This window comes from Anolis sagrei, chromosome 3 (genome assembly GCF_037176765.1).
Source record: "Anolis sagrei isolate rAnoSag1 chromosome 3, rAnoSag1.mat, whole genome shotgun sequence".
Classification (NCBI taxonomy): Eukaryota; Metazoa; Chordata; class Lepidosauria; order Squamata; family Dactyloidae; genus Anolis; species Anolis sagrei.
In genome coordinates, this window is record NC_090023.1 from 3,285,013 (window position 1) to 3,307,500 (window position 22,488).

The 22,488-nt window shown below is 45.1% G+C and overlaps 1 protein-coding gene across 4 annotated transcripts in view; it reads left to right on the forward strand.

Moving 5' to 3' along the window:
* The window catches only part of ARRB1 (arrestin beta 1), a 171,807-nt gene that overhangs the window by 138,418 nt on the left and 10,901 nt on the right, over window positions 1–22,488 (forward strand). For all 4 annotated transcript variants that reach the window (XM_067466415.1, XM_067466416.1, XM_067466414.1 and 1 more), the window contains 6 exons: window positions 799–866; window positions 1,370–1,505; window positions 5,676–5,760; window positions 7,405–7,477; window positions 10,705–10,842; window positions 13,338–13,421. In XM_067466415.1, coding sequence (XP_067322516.1) covers window positions 799–866; window positions 1,370–1,505; window positions 5,676–5,760; window positions 7,405–7,477; window positions 10,705–10,842; window positions 13,338–13,421 — 584 coding nt within the window. The remainder of the gene's footprint in view (window positions 1–798; window positions 867–1,369; window positions 1,506–5,675; window positions 5,761–7,404; window positions 7,478–10,704; window positions 10,843–13,337; window positions 13,422–22,488) is intronic.

A 22,488-nucleotide genomic window follows, 5' to 3' on the forward strand; every position in this document is an offset into this window, starting at 1 on the left:
TTTGGCTGTCTATCCATCCAGTTACCCATCCATCAGTCCATCTATCCATCTGGCTGGCTGGCTGGGTGGCTATCTCTCTCTCTCTCTCTCTCTCTCTCTCTCTCTCTCTCTCTCCATCCATCCATCCATCCATCTATCTATCTATCTATCTACTTACCTTGCCACCTATCCATGCATCCAACAAACCAGCCAGCTATCCAGCCAGCCAGCCAGCCATCAATCCATCCAGCCATCCAGCCATCAATCCATGCATGCGTGCATCCATCCAGTCATCCACCCATCCATCCATCCATCCATCCATCCATCCATCCATCCATCTATCCATCCAGTCATCCACCCACCCATCCATCTTATCTATCCATACATCAATCCATCCATGTATCCATCCATCCATCCATCCACCCATCTATCTATCCATCCATCCAGTCATCCATCCATCCACCCATCTATCCATCCAGGTATCTATCCATTCATCCATCCATCTATCCATCCATCGAGCTAGCCATCTATCCATCGAGGTATCTATCCATTTATCCATCCATCCATCCATCCATCCATCAATTCAGCCACCTATTCATCCATCCATCTGTCCATCCACCTATTTGCCTGGCTATCCATTCATTCATGCATCCGTCCATCTGTCCATCTGTCTATCCATCTTTACTAGGGAAATCCAGCATCACAGCCCTTCTTGCATTTTTAGGAGAAGAACAGTTAGAAGAGCAAGGAGAAGAGCAATTGCAATGCCTTTAATTTTGATTAACATTAACGTCTGACTTCGCTCTGCCTGTTTCCTAGGCTTGCGGTGTTGACTATGAAGTCAAAGCCTTCTGTGCGGAGAATCTAGAAGAGAAGATCCACAAGAGGTGAGCAAAATTTTCTTGTTATCTGTCATGGGTTTGCATTGATTTCTGGCATCCTCTGAATAGGGCAGACCCTGAATTTGGCTTTTACCATCTTGGAGTGCATCAGGCATGGGCAAACTTCAGTCCTCCTCCAGGTGTTTTGGACTCCAACTCCCACAATTCCTAACAGCCTATTGGCCTATTGGCTGTTAGGAATTGTGGGAGTTGGAGTCCAAAACACCTGGAGGAGAACTAAAGTTTGCTCATGCCTGATTGACATGGTGGAATTAATTCAGTTCGACACCACTTGAACTACTGTGAATCGTGGAATTTGGTGAGGTCCCTTAATTGCTGGAATGGCCATCTTTTGGGAGGGCTTTGGTTGTATTTTCCTGCCTGGCAGAACAGGGCTGGGCTGGATGGCCCTTGGGGTCTCTTCCAAGGCTGTTATTCTGTGGGTATGTTGATCGTTTACACCATCCTTGCAGTGCAGGCCCAGCCTAACCTCTTGGCAACTTTTGCAGGAACTCTGTGCGCTTGGTGATCCGCAAAGTGCAGTATGCGCCAGAGCGGCCAGGACCCCAACCCATGGCAGAGACCACCAGGCAGTTCCTCATGTCCGACAAACCCTTGCATTTGGAGGCCTCTCTGGATAAAGAGGTATGGTTTGGACCCTATATAAATACATAGACATAGACATAATATATATAGGCCATACTTACTTACTTACTTAGGCGATCGCTCCTTGTCCGAGTAGGATAATCCTCCAGGGTGGGTGCGTAGGTGACTGTGGAGCCCTATTCTTGACCTGCATCTTCTCCCGTAGTGAGGGCATTGGTTTCCAGGTGGAAGGCAGTCCTGGTCGAGGTTGTCTTGACGCACTTTCCTCTTGGCATGTTTATTTCCTTCGCCCTCCATTCGTGCCTCTTCAAATTCTGCAGCACTGCTGGTCACAGCTGACCTCCAGTTGGAGCTCTCAAGAGCCAGGGCTTCCCAGTTCTCAGTGTCTATCCCAGAGTTTTTAAGGTTGGCTTTGAGCCCATCTTTCAATCTCTTTTCCTGTCCTCCAATATTCCGTTTTCCTTTCTTGAGTTCGGAGTAGAGCAACTGGTTTGGGAGATTGTGGTCGGGCATGCGGACAATGTGGCCGGTCCAGCAGAGTTTTATTTATTTACTTTATTTATATACTGCTTTTCTCAGCCCTCAGGCGACTCAAAGCGGTGAACAACATCAATACAAAACATCAAGAGACAAGTATAGGGCAATTAAAAACAATTGTAACATAAATCATTAAACATCCGTATAACAATCATTAGCGCCTCAACAGTAAAATAAGAATCCAGTCTCATCATCCATTATTCCGTATTCCTATGTTCAATAACACAGTTTAATCAAATGCTTGTTCGAACAGCCAGGTCTTCACTTTCCTCCGAAACGCCAATAGGGAGGGGGCTGATCTGATATCTGTAGGCAGGGCGTTCCACAGCTGAGGGGCCACCACCGAGAAGGCCCTGTCTCTCGTCCCCGCCAAGCGCGCCTGTGATGCAGGTGGGACCGAGAGCAGGGCCTCCCCAGACGATCTTAGTGTCCTAGCCGGTTCATAGGAGGAGATGCTTTCGGAGAGGTAAGTAGGGCCAGAACCATATAGGGCTTTATAGGCTAACGCCAGCACTTTGAATTGATGGCAGATGATGGCGGAGGACCATCGCTTCAATGCTGGTGGTCTTTGCTTCTTCCAGAATGCTGACGTTTGTCCACTTGTCTTCCCAAAAGATTTGCAGGATTTTTCGGAGGCAGCGCTGATGGAATCATTCCAGGAGTTTAGTGTGACTTCTGTAGACTGTCCACGTCTCACAGGCATAGAGCAGGGTTGGAAGGACAATAGCTTTATAAACAAGCACCTTGGTATCCCTTCAGATGTCCTGGTCCTCAAACACTCTCTGCTTCATTCAGAAAAAAGCTGCATTCGCAGAGCTCAGGTGGTGTTGTATTTCAGTGTCAGTGTTGACGTCTGTACACAGTCCACGTCTCGCAGGCGTATAGCAGGGTTGGGAGGACAATGGCTTTATAGACAAGCACCTTGGTCTCCCTATGGATTTCCTGGTCCTCAAACACTCTCTGCTTCATTTGGAAAAATGCTACACTCACAGAGCTCAGATGGTGTTGTATTTCGGTGTCGATGTTGAATTTGGTGGAGAGGTGGTTGCCAAGGGAGTGGAAATGGTCAACATTTTCTAATGTTCCACCATTAAGCTGTATTTCTGGCACTGGAGAGGGATTGGTGGTGACTGCTGGAAAAGCACTTTGGTTTTCTCGATGTTCAATAACAGGCCGAGCTTCTCGTATGCTTCTGCGAAGATGTTTAGAGTGGCTTGTAGGTCTTCTTCTGAATGCGCACAGACGACATTGTCATCAGCATACTGGAGTTCTATAACAGATGTTGTTGTGACCTTGGTTTTGGCTTTCAGTCTGCTGAGGTTAAACAGCTTGCTGTCTGTCCGATAGATGATTTCCACTCCGGTGGGAAGCTTCCCATCAACAAGGTGAAGTATCATAGCAATGAAGATGGAGAATAGAGTTGGGGCAATAACACATTCCTGTTTGACACCCGATTCCACCTTAAATGGGTCACTTTGGAAGCCATTGCTGAGGGCACCCGATTTTTTGGAGGATGGTCCAGAGAGCACTGCGATTCACTGTGTCGAATGCCTTTGCAAGGTCAATGAATGCCATGTAGTCCACGCTCTGGTTACATCCCATATAGATTACTGCAATGCGCTCTACGTGGGGTTGCCTTTGAAGACAGCCTGGATGCTTCAAATGGTCCAACATGCAGCAGTCAGGTTGTTAACAGGAGCGGCGCTCAGGGAGCACACAACTTCTTTGCTGCATCATAGAATCATAGAATCAAAGAGTTGGAAGAGACCTCATGGGCCATCCAGTCCAACCCCATTCTGCCAAGAAGCAGGAATATTGCAATATTGCATCAGTTCCACTGGCTGCCAGTTTGCTACTGAGCTCAGTTCAAAGTGCTGGCTTTGGCCTATAAAGCCCTAAATGGTTCCGGCCCAGCTTATCTATCCGAATGCATCTCTTCCTATGAACCCTCCAGGAACTTGAGATCGTCCGAGGAGGCCTTGCTCTCGATCCCACCTGCTTCGCAAGCACATCTGGCGAGGACGAGAGGCAGAGCCTTCTCGGTGGTGGCCCCTCGGCTGTGGAACTCCCTGCCTAGGGATATTAGATCAGCCCCCTCCCTGCTGACCTTTCGGAAAAGAGTAAAAACTTGGCTCTTCGAGCAAGCGTTTGGAACCTCGGAATAGATAGACAAACTTGAATCGTAAAATGACCCAGGAACGGCCCAAGACGATGGAACGGATGAGGATTCGAACGAGAGGACATAGTTCCTTGCTTTTAAATTGTTATTATGCACTGTTTTTATGTTTAAATGCACTATAATGTTTTTTTGCTTATCGATGTATGTATTTTTATGGCATCGAATTGTGCCGACTGTGTATGCCGTCCTGAGTCGCCTCCAGGCTGATATGGGCGGGATACAAATAATTTAAATAAATAAATGAATGAATGTACACACACACACACACACACAAATATATATACATACATACACTATATTTATACCCCACTCTTCTCATCTCGAAGGCTTACAAGTAGGCAACAATTTGATGCCACATAAACAGACATACCAAAAAAAAAAATACACTTTAACAACCAAAAAATTAAAATACAAAATATGTGGAATTTTTCATCCCAGGTTCGACATTATTAGATACGAATAGATCTTTGAAATGAATGTTTACCTGCAGAACTCCTAAGAAGTTTGAACATTTTAGTGTGTGTGGGGGGGGGGGGGGGTGGTCATGTGGCTCTCTCATGGTTATTACCATGTATCTCAAGCAAAAAGTGGGTGCTAAAAACAATATCATACGAAAGCTGACTGGCACAACCTGGGGGTCACAACCAGACACAGTTAAGACATCTGCCTTTGCGCTGTGCTACTCTGCTGCTGAGTCTGCATGCCCAGTGTGGAACACATCTCACCACGCTCAAACAGTGGATGTGGCTCTTAAGGAGACATGCCACATTATCACGGGGTGTCTGCGCCCTACACCACTGGAGAAATTACACTTGCACCACCTGACATCCGCCGGGAAGGAGCAGCCAATAGTGAAAGGACAAAGGCAGAGACATCTCCAGCTCATCCCTTGTTTGGGTATCAGGCAGCACGTCAATGACTTAAATCTAGAAATAGTTTTCTAAGATCTACAGAGATACTCGCTGGAACACCTCAGCAAGCGAGAGTCCAAAAGTGGCAGGCTCAAACCCAGAACCTCAACCAATGGCTGATACCAAATGAGAGACACACAGAAGACTGGGCGACTTGGAAGGCGCTGAACAGACTGCTCTCTGGCACCACGAGATGCAGAGCCAACCTTCAGAAATGGGGTTACAAAGTGGAATCCTCGACATGCGAGTGCGGAGAAGAGCAAACCACTGACCACCTGCTGCAATGCAACCTGAGCCCTGCCACATGCACAAGGGAGGACCTTCTTGCAGCAACACCAGAAGCACTCCAAGTGGCCAGATACTGGTCAAAGGACATTTAATCAACTACCAAACTTCACAAATCTTGTATTTTGTCTGTTTGTTTGCTTTGTTCTGTTAGAAATGTAATATATTTGACTGGTTGCCCTGACACGACAAATAAAACCCATGTATCAATCAAAATCAATTTTGCTTGTCTGATGGCTTGCTTTTGCTCTGGCAACTCCATATCGTGATGACTCAATGGGTCTCTTCTCTCTGTAGATCTACTACCATGGGGAGCCCATCAACGTCAACGTCCACGTGACCAATAACACCAACAAGACAGTGAAGAAGATTAAAATCTCAGGTGAGAATGCAAAATGTCTTTTGTATTATGCGTTCGGTGTTGGGAAGAAAAGGGTTTTTCAAAATTATCCTCTCCAGATTGTAGTCCGAACTTTATACACAATCTCCCTCTTGGTGAACCTCTTTGGAAGGGTTGGGTTCAACCTTCCTGAATCTCTTCCTTTGAAGTTCAGATGATGGGAAATTGCAGACTTCTTCGTAGCTAATATTGAGCTTGTAAACAAACATGCTTGCAGGATTTGACACTTGTGTTATAAACATTTATCACGCCTGGAATTCTGGCGTTCCTTTTTATTTATTTATCTTCAAAATACTACTGGCACTCTCTATCCACAGGTTCTGCATCCACAAATTTCAATCAATCACAAATATCCCAAAATAAAATGAATTTGCAAAAAAAAGCAGGCTTCAATTTTGGCCTTTTATATCAGTAAAGGTAAAGGTTTTCCTCTGACATTAAGTCCAGTCGTGTCTGACTCTGCGGGTTGGTGCTCATCTCCATTTCTAAGCCAAAGAGCCGGCATTGTCCATGGACACCTCCAAGGTCATGTGACTGTCATGACTGCACGGAGCGCCATACCCTCCTACTGAAGTAGTACCTATTGATCTACTCACATTTGCATGTTTTCAAACTGCTAGGTTGGCAGGAGCTGGAGCTAACAGCCGGAGCTCACCTTTCTCCTTGAATTTGAACTAGTGACCTTTCGGTCAGCAAGTTCAGCAGTTCAGCGGTTTAACCCACTGCGCCACTGGGGGCTCCTGACCTTTTATATAAGATACACCATTTTATTATATGGGATTATTATTATTATTATTTTGTGTACTGGAGCTTGAGCACCTGTAGATTACCAGCATATATCCTGTAGAGCACCTGTAGATTACCAGTCCAACGAACCAAATTCTTAGTCCTTCAAAGTTACAAAAGAAGACATTGCTTTGGTGAAATCCCAAATGCTCCAAAGGAGCCAAGTGTTGCGTTTTAAATTAATTTTCAGTCACCAAGGCCTTTAGATTTCTGTTTTCCCTGCTATTTCAATCACTATTGACTTCAGGCTTTGTTTTCTGTAAAGGTAAAGGTATTAATTTTCCCCTGACATTAAGTCCAGTCGTGTCTGACTCTGGGGGTTGGTGCTCATCTCCATTTCTAAGCCGAAGAGCCGGCGTTGTCCATAAACACCTCTGAGGACATGTGGCCGGCATGACTGCATGACGTGTAACTGGGTTTTATTGTCCTGATATTTTCACTCTCCTGCAAATACGCCCTTCTAAAGCCTTATCTTCTGTAAAAAAGACATTTTTCTCTGCTGCTGGCATTGCAGGACATGCATGTACTGATGATTTGTCCGCTCTGGGTTTTAGTCTGAACTTTAAAGCTCCCTATTCTTTTTTGTAGCTAGGTTTCACAACCTTTTGTGGATCTTTTTCAAGTTCAGACTAAGCTCCAGATTGGATTTGCTAGCCCAATGGTCTTCAAGGTACTAGCCAAAAACAGGACGTGAGTATTCCAGGCATTTGTTGTATCAAGACTGTCTTTGTCTAGCCCAATTATCTACAAGCTGCTAGCCAAAAACTGGACGTGAGTATCCCAGGCATTTGTTGTATCAATTTGTTGTGTCTTTCTTTGTCTTTTTCCGTTTGCTTCCAGTACGGCAGTATGCAGACATTTGCCTGTTCAACACAGCGCAGTACAAGTGCCCCGTGGCCGTGGAGGAGGCAGAGTGAGTATCACAGTATCCTCAGGTTGGGAGCCAATAATAATAATAATAATAATAATAACAACAACAACAACAACAACAACAACAACAACATGGCTGTGGCAAAAGACAAAGGGGGAATACCGTAAAAATACAATCCAGAGCAGAAGAGAAAACTGGCCAAAGAAGGCTCTCTCCATGGACAGTTCCTGGGGAAAATTGAGAGCAAACTGACAAAGAAAAAACATGGCTGTGGCTCACAAATGGGACTCTGAAAAACGAGACAAAGGAGGGCCTGATCCTGACAGCCCAAGAACAAGCCATTTGAACCAAGGCCATCCAAGACACTTGGAAATTGGATCACATGTTGAACCCAACGTGTGATCCAATTCAACAGCCAGCAGAGTGTCTGCTGTGGACTCATCTTGTAGTGTTTCTAACAACAACAACAACAACAACAACAACAACAACAACAACAAGCCATGAGTACCAATGCCATCAAAGCCAGAACTGAAATGTCGACAACAGACCCCAAGTGTAGACTCATCTGCAAGGAAGAAGATGAAACAAGAGATCCCATCCCCAGCTGCTGCAAAAAGATCGCACAGACAGACTACAAGCAGAGGCACAACACCGTTGCTCAGATGATCCATTGGAACTTGTGCCATAAAGACCATCTGCCTGCGACAAAGAACGCTGGAAAAAGTTACAGAGAATGAACATGTCAAGCTACTCTGGGACTTCCGTATTGAGACAGACGGAGTTTTGGAGCACAACACTCCTGCCCTAACGATCGTGTTAAAAACAAAGTATGGATCGTCAGTGTCGCAATCCCAGGTGACAGCAAGAAAAACCACCAAAGAAGACTTCACTGGGCTCTCTAGCAGTCAATAATAATAAGAAGAACAACAACAACAACAACAATAAAGTTGACGACAGATCCCAAATGTAGACTCTGCAAGGAAGCAGATGAAACAATAGATCCCCTCCTCAGCTGCTGCAAGAAGATCGCGCAGACAGACTACAAGCAGAGGCACAACACCCTTGCTCAGATGATTCACGGGAACTTGTGCCACAAAGACCATCAGCCTGCGACAAAGAACTGGTGGGATCACAAGCGTGAAAGAGTTACAGAGAATGAAGACGTCAAACTCCTCTGGACTTCCAGATACAGACACACAGAGTTTTGGAGCATAATACTCCTGACCTCACCATCGTATTAAAAAAAAGTATGGATTGTCGATGTTGCAATCCCAGATGACAGCAGGATTGAAGAGAAACAACTTGAAAAGATGACACAATACGAGGATTTAAAGATTGAACGGCAAAGTCTCAGGCACAAGCCAGTCAAGGAATCCCACTGGTAATCGGCACACAGGGTGCAGTGCCTAAAGACCTTGGCCTGCACTTAAAAACAATCAGCACTGACAAAATTACCATCTGTCAGCTGCAACTGGGATCTGCACGCATTATTTGCTGATACATCACACAGTCCTAGACACTTGGAAGGGATCCGACGTGTGATCCAATACAACAGCCAGCAGAGTGATCTTGTTCGCTGTGGATTCTGTCAGTCTGATATTTTGCTCCAACACTCTGTCAGTTTGAATTCAGAAGTCCCAGAGGAGTTTGACATGTTCGTTTTCTGTAACTTTTTCCAGGCATGTGATCCCACCAGTTCTTTGTCGCAGGCAGATAGTGTTTGTGGCACAAGTTCCAATGAATCATCTGAGCATGGGTGTTGTACCTCTGCTTGGAGTCTGTCTGCGCGATCTTCTTGCAGCAGATGAGGATGGGATCTATTGTTTCATCTGCTTCCTTGCAGAGTCTGTACTTGGGATCTGTCGGTGACTTTTCAATTTTAGCTTTGATGGCATTTGTTCCAATTATTATTATTAACCACCATGTCAGACTAAACAGAGAAGCCATTGAAATCCACAAGCATGTGGACAATTTCAACAGAAAGGAGGAAACCATGAAAATGAACAAAATCTGGCTCCCAGTATTAATAAAAACTCTAAAATTACAACAGCAAAACAACAGAGAGGAAACAATCAGGGACAGCTAATCACCTCTCAACAAAAGATTGCCCCAGGCATTGCCAGGCAATCAATTTATTTATTTGGTAGTTTTGTATACTGGTCTTCTCACCTCCATTCGAGGAACTCGGGCCGGTTTCCAACACCAATATTACAGACCGTCATTAAAACATCATATTTCTAAATCACACTAAAACATTGAAACAATTAATATGGCAAAAATACAATCATATGATTACGGTGGTCAGTCGTCATCAAAGTCATTATTCGTCGTCATCCATCCATATCACAGGATCATGGCTCATTCGTTGAATGCCAATCCCCAAAGCCAGGTTTTCACCTGTTTCCTGAATGTTAAGATCAAAGGGGCAGCTCTGATCTCCAGTGGAAGGGAGTTCCAGAGTCGAGGGGCCACCACTGAGAAGGCCCTGTCTCTCATCCTCACCAGCCGCGCCTGTGAGGCCGGTGGGATCGAGAGCTGGGCCCCTCCAGACAATCTTAGTAATCTTGATGGCTCATTGGGGAGGATATATTCGGACAGGTAAATTGGGGCGGAGTCGTTTAGGGCTTTATAGGTTAAGACCAGCACTTTCAATTGTGCTTGAAAGCTGACTGGCAGCCAGTGGAGCTGGCGCAACAGAGGAGTAGTATGCTCCCTGTACCCTGCTCCCGTTAGTATCCTGGCTGCCACACGTTGGACTAATTGAAGCTTCCGGGCAGTCTTCAGAGGCAACCCCACGTAGAGAGCACTAATCAAATGCTAATCAAGGTGATCAGTTGAAACATTCACACCTCGCTCCAACAGACAAGAGTTCTTTGTCCCACCCTGGTCATTCCACAGATATATAAACCCACTTACCTAGTTCCAACAGACCTCACTACCTCTGAGGATGCTTGCCATAGATGCAGGCGAAACGTCAGGAGAGAATGCCTCTAGAACATGGCCATATAGCCCGGAAAAACCTACAACAACCTATTGTTATCGTTGTTATTGTTATTATTATTATTACTATTATATTGTTGTTGTTGCTGCTGTTGTTATTGTTGTTATTATTAAAAATGATGGAAAGATCTTTAGATCCACAGTCTTCCTCTCACTCCTATTCAACCTGATAGACAATTGGCAAAATGCAATGCAGGTTTCCTTTTTCCAATGTTGCAGTTTTCAAAGTCAAAATGATGCGTGCCGTTGTTGCCTTCCCTTCTTTCTAGTGACGTGGTGGCTCCGAGTTCGACGTTCTGCAAAGTCTACACTTTGACCCCATTCCTTGCCAACAACCGAGAGAAACGTGGACTGGCCTTAGATGGGAAGCTCAAGCACGAGGACACCAACCTGGCCTCCAGCACACTGTGAGCAACCCTTTTTCTATGGTGCATCTACTCTGCAGGACTAATGCAGTTTGATACCACTTTAGTCTCCATGGGTCAGTGCTGTGGATAGGAGCCTCCGGTGGCGCAGTGGGTTAAACCCCTGTGCCGGCAGGACTGAAGACCGACTGGTTGCAGTTTCGAATCCGGGGAGAGGCGGATGAGCTCCCTCTATCAGCTCCAGCTCCTTATGCGGGGACATGAGAGAAACCTCCCACAAGGATGATAAAAACATCAAATCATCCGGGCGTCCCCTTGGCAATGTTCCTGCAGATGGCCAATTCTCTCACACCAGAAGCGACTTGCAGTTCCTCAAAAAAAAATGCCGTGGAGTCCGGGGAGCTGTAATTCTACAAGATCTGTATCCTCCTCTCACCCAACTACAACTCCCTGGATTCCATAGCATTAACCCATGGCAGTTCAAGTGGTGGCAAAAGGCATGCATCCTACAATGTAGATCAGGCATGGACAAACTTCAACTCTCCAAGTGTTTTGGATTTTCCAGAGGCAACGCTGATGGAATCGTTCCAGGAGTCGAGTGTGACGTCTGTAGACAGTCCACGTCTCGCAGGTGTAGAGCAGGGTTGGGAGGACAATAGCTTTATAAACAAGCACTTTGTTCTCCCTTAAAGATGTCCCGGTCCTCAAACACTCTCTGCTTCATTCGGAAAAATGTTGCACTTGCAAAGCTCAGGCGGTGTTGTATTTCAGCGTCAATTTTGATGTCTGTAGACAGTCCACGTCTCGCAGGTGTAGAGCAGGGTTGGGAGGACAATAGCTTTATAAACAAGCACTTTGTTCTCCCTTAAAGATGTCCCAGTCCTCAAACACTCTCTGCTTCATTCGGAAAAATGTTGCACTTGCAAAGCTCAGGCGGTGTTGTATTTCAGCGTCAATTTTGATGTCTGTAGACAGTCCACGTCTCGCAGTCGTTTAGCAGGGTTAGGAGGACAATGGCTTTATCAACAAGCCCCTTGGTCTCCCTACGGATGTCCCGATCCTCAAGCACTCTCTGCTTCATTTGGAAAAATGTTGCACTCGCAGAGCTCAGGTGGTGTTGTATTTGTCATCAGCTGTTTGCTGTTGTCATCAGCATATTGGAGTTCTATAACTCCAGATATTGTTGTGACCTTGGTGTTGGCTTTCAGTCTGCTGAGGTTAAATAGCTTGCCATTTCCACTCTGGTGGGAAGCTTCTCGTCAACAAGATGAAGTCTCATAGCAATGAAGATGGAGAATAAGGTTGGGGCAATAACACATCCCTGTTTGACGCCTGATTCCACCTTCAATGGGTCATTTTGGGAGCCATTGCTGTCCAAGACTGTTGCCATCATGTAGTTTCTGGGAATTATAGTTGACCTACAATCAAAGAGCATTCTGAACTCCACCAACGATTGGTACACAGAACTCCTGTGTCCAACAGAAAATACTGCAAGGGTTTGTTGGGCATGGACCTTCAGTTTTGGAGTTGTAGTTCACCTCCATCCAGAAATCACTATGGACTCAAACAATGATGGATCTGGACCAAACTTAGCATGAATACTCAATATGGCCAAATGTGAGCACTGGTGGAGTTTGGGGAAAATAGATCTTGACATTTGGGAGTTGTAGTTGCTGGGATTTATAGTTCACCTACAATCAAAGAGCATTCTGAACCCCACCAGCGATAGAATTGGGCCAAACTTGGCACACAGAAATCCCATGACCAATAGAAAATACTGCAAGGCTTTGTTGGGCATGGACCTTGAGTTTGGGAGTTGTAGTTCATCTCCATCCAGAGAGCACTATGGACACAAACAATGATGGATCTGGACCAAACTTGGCATGAATACTCAATATGCCCAAATGTGAACACTGGTGGATTTAGGGAAAATTGACCTTGACATTTAAGAGTTGTAGTTACTGGGATTTATAGTTCATCAAAGAGCATTCTGAACCCCACCAACGATAGAATTGGGCCAAACTTAGCACACAGAACTCCCATGACCAACAGAAAACAGGAGTTTGGGGAATATAGACCTTGAAATTTGTGAGCTGCAGTTGGTGGGATTTATAGTTCACCTCCGCCAACGATAGAATTGGGCCAAACTTCTCACACAGAACCCATATGCCCAACAGAAAATACTGTGTTTTCTGATTATCTTTGGTGACCCCTCTGACACCCCCCTTGCGACCCCCCAGGCGTCCCGACCCCCAGGTTGAGAAACACTGGTCTGTAGTGTCAAGGTGTTGTTGTTGTTGTTACTACTACTACTATTCTGCTTTCCTCTCTTAAGAGATTCACTTCGAAGAGGCTCAGTTGGGTTTGAGTTCAGACTCATACCCAAAGCAGACCCCCACCTCCCAGTATGGAAACCATCAGTCCGCACGAAGGGAAGGAAGCAAGAAGGGTTGCCATCAATGAATATGAGTAGTTGTGGTCTTTCTTTCGTGTTGGTACTTCTCCTTGGAAGCTCATCTCCCTTTCCTCCATCCCAGGTTGAGAGACGGCGCCAACAAGGAGGTCCTGGGCATCATCGTCTCCTACAAAGTGAAAGCCAAGCTGGTGGTCTCTCGAGGAGGGTGAGTCCCCTTCCGTGCATCCCTTGCTCGTGCACCATGCGTGTCTCCACTGTAGAACGAATGGCGCTTGTCACACTTTTACTTCCATGGCTAAATGCTGGGGAATAATGGGAGTTGTTGGTTTGCTGTGAGTTTTTAGGGCTGTATGGCCATGTTCTAATTCCAACATTCACATTTGATTCAAACAGACAAAGGTTCTTCCTCCCACCCTAGACATTCTTTCACAGATATAGCTATAGATATATATTAGGCTTGTTTGATTAAAAAAAAAATTGGTTTCGGATGTAGCGGGTGCTGGTGGTTTGATTCTAAAGTCAATTCCTTGAGCCGAGGCCAGGAAATTCCTTCCTTTTCTGGTTTAAAATTGGCTTCTCTGGCTTTAAAACTGGCTTCTCTGGCTTGACCCGAGGCCAGGAAATTCCTCTCTTTTCTGGTTTAAAACTGGCTTCTCTGGATTTAAAACTGGCTTGTCTGGCTTGAGCCGAGGCCAGGAAATTCCTTCCTTCTCTGGTTTAAAACTGGCTTCTCTGGCTTGAGCCGAGGCCTGGAAATTCCTTCCTTCTCTGGTTGAAAGCTGGCTTCTCTGGCTTTAAAACTGGTTTCTCTGGCTTGAGCCAAGGCCATGAAATTCCTCTCTTTTCTGATTTAAAACTGGCTTCTCTGGCTTGAGCCAAGATCATGGAATTTCTTCCTTCTCTGGTTGAAAACTGGCTTCTCTGGCTTTAAAACTGGCTTCTCTGGCGTGAGCCAAGGCCAGGAAATTCCTTTCTTCCCTGGCTTAAAACTGGCTTCTCTGGCTTTAAAACTGGCTTCTCTGGCTTGAGACAAGGCCTGGAAATTCCTTCCTTCCCTGGTTTAAAACTGGCTTCTCTGGCTTTAAAACTGGCTTCTCTGGCTTGAGACAAGGCCTGGAAATTCCTTCCTTCCCTGGTTTAAAACTTGTTTCTCTGGCTCTAAATCTGGCTTCTCTGGCTTGAGCTGAGGCCATGAAATTCCTTCCTTCCCTGGTTTACAACTGGCTTCTCTGGCTTTAAATCTGGCTTCTCTGGCTTGAGCCGAGGCCAGGAAATTCCTTCCTTCCCTGATTTAAAACTGGCTTCTCTGGCTTTAAATCTGGCTTCTCTGGCTTGAGCCAAGGCCAGGAAATTCCTTCCTTCCCTGATTTAAAACTGGCTTCTCTGGCTTTAAATCTGGCTTCTCTGGCTTGAGCCGAGGCCAGGAAATTCCTTCCTTCTCTGGGTTAAAACTGGCTTCTCTGGCTTGAGCCGAGGCCAGGAAATTCCTTCCTTCTCTGGTTTAAAACTGGCTTCTCTGGCTTGAGCCAAGGCCAGGAAATTCCTTCCTTCTCTGGTTTAAAACTGGCTCCTCTGGCTTTTAAACTGGCTTCTCTGGCTTGAGCCGAGGCCAGGAAATTCCTTCCTTCTCTGGTTTAAAACTGGCTTCTCTGGCCTTAACTGGCTTCTCTGGCTTGACCCGAGCCAGGAAATCCTTTCCTTCTCTGGTTTAAAACTGGCTTCTCTTGCTTGAGCTGAGGCCTGGAAATTCCTTCCTTCTCTGGGTTAAAACTTGCTTCTCAGATTTTAAAACTGGCTTCTCTGGCTTGAGCAAGACCACAGAATTCCTTCCTTCTCTGGTTGAAAGCTGGCTTCTCTGGCTTTAAAACTGGCTTCTCTGGCTTGAGCCAAGGCCATGAAATTCCTCTCTTTTCAGGTTTAAAACTGGTTTCTCTGGCTCTATATCTGGCTTCTCTGGCTTGAGCTGAGGCCATGAAATTCCTTCCTTCTCTGGTTTAAAACTGGCTTCTCTGGCTTTAAAGTTGGCTTCTCTGGCTTGAGCCGAGGCCAGGAAATTCCTTCCTGCTCTGGTTTAAAACTGGCTTCTCTGGCTTTAAAACTGGCTTCTCTGGCTTGAGCTGAGGCCATGAAATTCCTTCCTTGTCTGGTTTAAAACTGGCTTCTCTGGCTTTAAAGTTGGCTTCTCTGGCTTGAGCCGAGGCCATGAAATTCCTTCCTGCTCTGGTTTAAAACTGTCTTCTCTGGCTTTAAATCTGGCTTCTCTGGCTTGAGCCGAGGCCAGGAAATTCCTTCCTTCCTTCTCTGGCTTTAAAACTGGCTTCTCTGGCTTGAGCCGAGGCCAGGAAATTCCTTCCTTCCCTGGTTTAAAACTGGCTTCTCTGGCTTTAAATCTGACTTATCTGGCTTGAGCCAAGGCCAGGAAATTCCTTCCTTCTCTGATTTAAAACTGGCTTCTCTGGCTTTAAATCTGGCTTCTCTGGCTTGAGCCGAGGCCAGGAAATTCCTTCCTTCTCTGGGTTAAAACTGGCTTCTCTGGCTTGAGCTGAGGCCAGGAAATTCCTTCCTTCTCTGATTTAAAACTGGCTTCTCTGGCTTTAAAACTGGCTTCCCTGGCTTGAGCCTAGGCCAGGAAATTCCTTCCTTCTCTGGTTTAAAACTGGCTTCTCTGGCTTGAGCCGAGGCCAGGAAATTCCTTCCTTCTCTGCTTTAAAACTGGCTTCTCTGGCTTTAAAACGGGCTTCTCTGGCTTGAGTCGAGGCCAGGAAATTCCTTCCTTCCCTGGTTTAAAACTGGCTTCTCTGGCTTTAAATCTGACTTATCTGGCTTGAAGCAAGGCCAGGAAATTCCTTCCTTCTCTGATTTAAAACTGGCTTCTCTGGCTTTAAATCTGGCTTCTCTGGCTTGAGCCGAGGCCAGGACATTCCTTCCTTCTCTGGTTTAAAACTGGCTTCTCTGGCTTGAGCTGAGGCCAGGAAATTCCTTCCTTCTCTGATTTAAAACTGGCTTCTCTGGCTTTAAAACTGGCTTCTCTGGCTTGAGACAAGGCCTGGAAATTCCTTCCTTCCCTGGTTTAAAACTGGCTTCTCTGGCTTGAGCTGAGGCCAGGAAATTCCTTCCTTCCCTGGTTTAAAAGTGGCTTCTCTGGCTTTAAATCTGGCTTCTCTGGCTTGAGCTGAGGCCAGGAAATTCCTTCCTTCCCTGGTTTAAAACTGGCTTCTCTGGCTTAAAATCTGGCTTCTCTGGCTTGAGCTGAGGCCAGGAAATTCCTTCCTTCCCTGGTTTAAAACTGGCTTCTCTGGCTTAAAATCTGGCTTCTCTGGCTTGAGCCGAGGCCAGGAAATTCCTTCCTTCCCTGGTTTAAAACTGGCTTCTCTGGCTTTAAATCTGGCTTCTCTGGCTTGAGCTGAGGCCAGGAAATTCCTTCCTTCCCTGGTTTAAAACTGGCTTCTCTGGCTTGAGCCAAGGCCAGGGACCAGAAGCGGGGGAAAGCTGAATAATTTCCAACTCACTTCCTGAGTCAAACAAAAATGGCAGAAAAGGCTTCGGAAGACCAAAGGGACTTCCGGTTTGCTTAAAAATTTTGAAATCACTTCAAAAAGGTAATTTTTCCGACTTTATTCTGAATTACGAAGATTCCGACAGTACCTAACCATTCCATATATACACACACACACACACACACACACACATACACTCCACTTGCCTCACTGCCAACAGAATCTCTGAGGATGCCATTGGCCACAGATGCAGGTGCAACATCAGGAGAGAATGCTACTGCAACGTGGCCATACAGTCCAAAAAGCTCACAGATACCCAGTGATCCTGGCAATGAAAGCCTTCAACAACACAGTGTGAGTTGTAGTTTGGTGAGGTTTCAGCACTCTTGAGCAGAAAAGGTGGAAAACCTTGCGAAACTACAACTCCCAGAATCCCAGGGCATTTGAGCCAGGGCAGTCCAATAAGGGGCATCTCTTAAAACGGGAGCTGGCAGACCTGTAAGTGACAAGATATCTGGCCCTACAACAGGCATGAGCAAGCTTGGGCCTTCCAGGAGTATTGGACTCCAACTCCCACAATTCCTAAGCCCTATAGAAAGGATAAGCTTTTTGGGCCTAAAACAAAGAACACCCCATTGTATTAAGGGGTCCCTCCAGCCTTATTACGACACAATTTCTGGTATTTCTTATATTCAGTAGCACCTGCCATGCCTATAAAGGACATGTTTTCTCGCCCTCAAATAAGGGTTGAATTAAAGTCAAGATATCTGGCATTCAGTGCCATATACACACAACATATATAGACAAACACACAGAAATGCCATTTAACATTTCAGCTTCATGAGGATATTCTGGTCACCGGGGGAGCTGTCGCTTCACCGTCCATTTGTGACACTGATGGAGTACTTCCTCATTCTTTGCATGCTTGCTGGAGATTTTTATGGCATTGTAAATTAGTTAAATTAGCCTCCTCGCATAAGTGGTACCTAAATTTCCTACTTGACAGATGCAACTGTTTTTCAGGCTGCATAGGTCGACAGCAAGCTACACACAATGGTTGGAAGCTCACTCTGACCCGGGCTAGCTTCGAACTCGGTCAGTTGTGATCTAATGCAGCTGACTCCCAGTCAACTGCACCACAGCTCTATTCTGCTTCGGTTTAAGCACAATCAAGGCACCCCTGACTGATGGCCATCCAGCCTCTGTTTAAAAGCCTTCAAGGAAGGAGCTTCCACTGCAATTCGAGGCCGAGAGTTCCACTGCTGAGCAGCTCTTTCGACTGTCAGGAAATTCAATGGAAATCATTTGAACCCATGACTCCATTGAGTCCTAGTTTCCAGGGCAGCAGAGAGGAAGCCTCTTCTTCTTCCTTACGAAGTCTATAATAATAGGTGGAGGCTTATTTGGCGGAATAAAAATCCTCAAAAGCAGAACACCACTTAGATTGGAATGAGGCTTCTGTGATTAAAAGCCCCAAAACAAAAGCTGTAAGGAAAGCTAGAACTTTCTTCTGGCCGAAAACCCTATTTGAAAGCCCACTGGCTGCCACCAACTTAAAAGCACTGATACCTAAGAGGTATCTTAGGCAAGAGTGTGTTGGATTAGACCTGAGGTAACACTAAAAGATGGTTCTTTAAATTATACACTGCCACCATAGACTCTTGATTGTTGCAAGAAACTGCTTTTAAAACTTTACCCACAGAAGCACATGTGAGGCAGTTGTTGTGAACAACAAACAATGATGTTTATTTAAGAGAACTGGAACAATTCAGGTATCAAGCTTAGCTGTTTCAAAAATACTGACTTAAAAGCGTGTGGTTACTTTAAACAGTTCAGACTTAACTACACACAAAAAACCTTTTTGAAAGCCCACTGGCCGCCATCAACTTAAAAGCTCTGATAAGCCTTTGGCTTACTTGAGGTATCTTAGGCAAGAGTGTGTTGGATTAGCCCTGAGGTAACAGTAAAAGATGGTTCTTTAAATTATACGCTGCCACCATAAATTCTTGATTGTTGCAGGAAACTGCTTTTAAAACTTTACCCACAGAGGCACACGTGAGGCAGTTGTTGTGAACAACAAAACAATGATGTTTATTTAAGAGAACTGGAACAATTCAGGTATTGAGCTTAGCTGTTTCAAAAATGCTGACTTAAAAGCATGTTCAGACTTAGCTACACACAAAACACTTCTCTCTCCCTCCTCAGATTACTGACAGGATTGTTTCTCTGACAGTAATTTCTAAACTCTGTTTATGCTGTTTATGCTATTACATTGCTGTTAATCGTATATTTATGTTTTGATGTGGGCGCCATGGGGTGCCACTTTGTTAGCCCTCCTGAGTCCCTCCTGAGGTTGAGAAAGGATGGGATATTAAAGCCCTAAATAAATAAATAAATAAATAAAATAAACTCCTCCACACAGACAGTCCTTGTCTTTTGGGATCTGTCTCTCCACTCCCCAGCCATCTTTCCCAAATAGCTGTAATCTTCTCACTAGCTTTCTCTCCTAGCCAACTGACTGGGCATGTTTAGTCTGAAGAAGAGAAGGCTGAAAGGAGACATGATAGCCATGTATACATATGTCAGGGGAAGTCATAGAGAGGAGAGAGCAAGCTTGTTTTCTTCTGGAGAGTGACCATGTACCTCTTTTTGTCGTTCCGAACACAATGTTGTCCTCTTACTGTATTTCCTTCTGCCTGCCCTCTCTACTCTGTCTCCTACGAGTTTATCCCTTTCAAACATTTCTTTTTCATTTTCTCATCCAGAGTTTCATCATTTTATGTTGTACAATGTGGCCCGCTCTTTGTGATTGGTTTTTCATTGCATTATTTTGTGTTGTTTTGTTTTGCTTTGTTCTACTGTATTCCTAAGTTTTGCTTTTGGTTTATTTTGTATTTTGCTGTAATGTATTTCTGGGCTTGGCCTCATGTAAGCCGCCTTAGTCCCCTTCGGGGAGATCGTGGTGGGGTATAAATAAAGATTATTATTATTATTATTATTATTATTATTATTATTATTATTGTCGAAGGCTTTCATGGCTGGAATCACTAGGTTCTTGTGGGTTTTTTCGGGCTATAGGGCCATGGTCTAAAGGCATTTCTCCTGACGTTTCGCCTGCATCTATGGCAAGCATCCTCAGAGGTAGTGAGGTCTGTTGGAAATAGGAAAATGGGTTTATATATCTGTGGAATGACCAGGGTGGGGCAAAGAGCTCTTCTCTGCTGGAGCTAGGTGTGAATGTTTCAGAGAGCACACTGGGTGCCCACAGAGACTACACAGAGAAGCCATTGAAATCCACAAGCATGTGGACAATTTCAACAGAAAGGAAGAGACCATGAAAATGAACAAAATCTGGCTACCAGTATTAAAAAACTCTAAAATTACAACAGCAAAACAGCAGAGAGGAAACAACCAGGCACATCTTAACACCTCTCAACAAAAGATTTTTCCAGGCTCAGCCAGGCCTTCAAATGCAAATGAAAGTGGTCAGTTGAAACATTCACACCTAGCTCCAGCAGAGAAGAGCTCCTTGCCCCACCCCAGCCATTCCACAGATATATAAACCCATTGTCCTAATTCCAACAGACCTCACTACCTCTGAGGATGCTTGCCATAGATGCAGGCAAAACGTCAGGAGAAATGCCTCTAGAACATGGCCCTATAGCCCGAAAAAACCCACAAGAACATTATTATTATTATTATTATTATTATTATTATTATTATTATTATTTGAAACACCACAAGATGAGTCCACAGCAGACACTCTGCTGCCTGTTGTATTGGATCACACGTCGGACACTTCCCAAGTGTCTAGGACTGTGTGATGTATCGGTGAATAATGCATGCAGATCCCAGTAAGGGTGACTTTCTGCAACTTCCAGATTGTAATCTTGTCAGCGCCGATTGTGTTTAAGTGCAGGCCAAGGCCTTTCGCCACTGCACCCAGTGTGCCCATCACCACTGGGATCCCCTTGACTGGCGTGTGCCAGTATCTTTGCAGTTCGATCTTTAAATCCTCATATCGTGTCAGCTTTTCCAGTTGTTTCTCTGCAATCCAACTATCACCTGGGATTGCAACATCGACAATCCATGCTTGGTGTTTTAACACAATCTTGAGGTCAGGAGTCGTGTGCTCCAAAATTCTGTCTGTCTGAATCTGGAAGTCCCAGAGTAGCTTGATGTGTTCATTTTCTGTAACTTTTTCAGGCTTGTGATCCCACCAGTTCTTTGTCCCAGGAAGATGGTGTTTGTGGCATAATTTCCAATGAATCATCTGAGCAACAGTGTTGTGCCTCTGCTTATAGTCTGTCTGCGGGCTCTTCTTGCAGCAGCTGAGGATGGGATCTATAGTTTCATCTGCTTCCTTGCAGAGTCTACACTAGGGATCTGTCGTTGACTTTTCAATTCTGGCTTTGATGGCATTAGTTCTAATGGCTTGTTCTTGGGCTGCCAGAATCAGGCCCTCATTATTATTATTATTATTATTATTATTATTATTGTATTGTCGAAGGCTTTCATGGCTGGAATCACTGGGTTGTTGTAGGTTTTTTTGGGGCTATATGGCCATGTTCTAGAGGCATTTCTCCTGACGTTTCGCCTGCATCTATGGCAAGCATCCTCGGAGGTAGTAAGCTCACTACATGGCCATACAGCCCGAAAAATCTACAACAACCGTATTATTATTATTATTATTATTATTATTGACACAAAAGCACAGTATGTCACAGCAAACGAGATCTCTATGCTGGATTTCGTATCACAAAATCACAAGTCGAACCCTTCCCAAGCGTCTAGGACTGTGTGATGTATTTTCGAATGACGTGCGCAGATCCAAGTCAGGTGGCCTTTTGCGGTTGACACATCGTGATTTTGTCAATGTTTATTGTTTCCAAATGCCGGCTGAGTTCTTTTGGCATGGCACCCAGTGCGCCAATGACCACTGGGACCACCTGGACTGATTTATGCCATAAACTTTGCAGTTCGATTTTGAGGTCTTGATAGCAGTCTTGATATTATTATATTATATTATATTATTAGTATATTTATTATTATATTTCTATATTATTATTACTATTATTATTCTGCCCTGGAGACTAGGACACAATGGAGCAATGTCTTCAAGCTACAGGAAACCTGTACATTCACAAAAACTTTCTGACTGTGAGAGCTGTTCAGCAGTGGAACTCTCTGCCCCAGAATGTGGTGTAGCTGGGCATGTTCAGCCTTCAGAAGAGAAGGCTGAGAGGAGACATGATAGGCATGTATAAATATGTCAGAGGAAGTCATAGGGAGGAGGGAGCAAGCTTGTAATCTTGGAGACTAGGATGCAATGAAACAATGGTTTCAAACTACAAGGAAGGAGATTCCACCTGAACATGAGGAAGAACTTCCTGACTGTGAGAGCCGTTCAGCAGTGGAACTCTCTGCTCCGGAGTGTGGTGGAGGCTCCTTCTTTGGAAGCTTTGAAACAGAGGCTGGATGGCCATCTCTCAGGGGTGATTTGAATGCAATATTCCTGCTTCTTGGCAGAATGGGGTTGGACTGGATGGCCCAGGAGGTCTCTTCCAACTCTTTGATTCTATGATTCATTGATTCTAACTTCCTGACTGTGAGAGCCATTCAGCAGTGGAACTCTCTGCCCCAGAGTATGGTGGAAGCTCTTTCTTTGGAAGCTTTTAAACAGAGGCTGGGTGGCCATCTGTCGGGGGTGATTTGAATGCAATATTCCTGCTTCTTGGCAGAATGGGGTTGGACTGGATGGCCAACGAAGTCTCT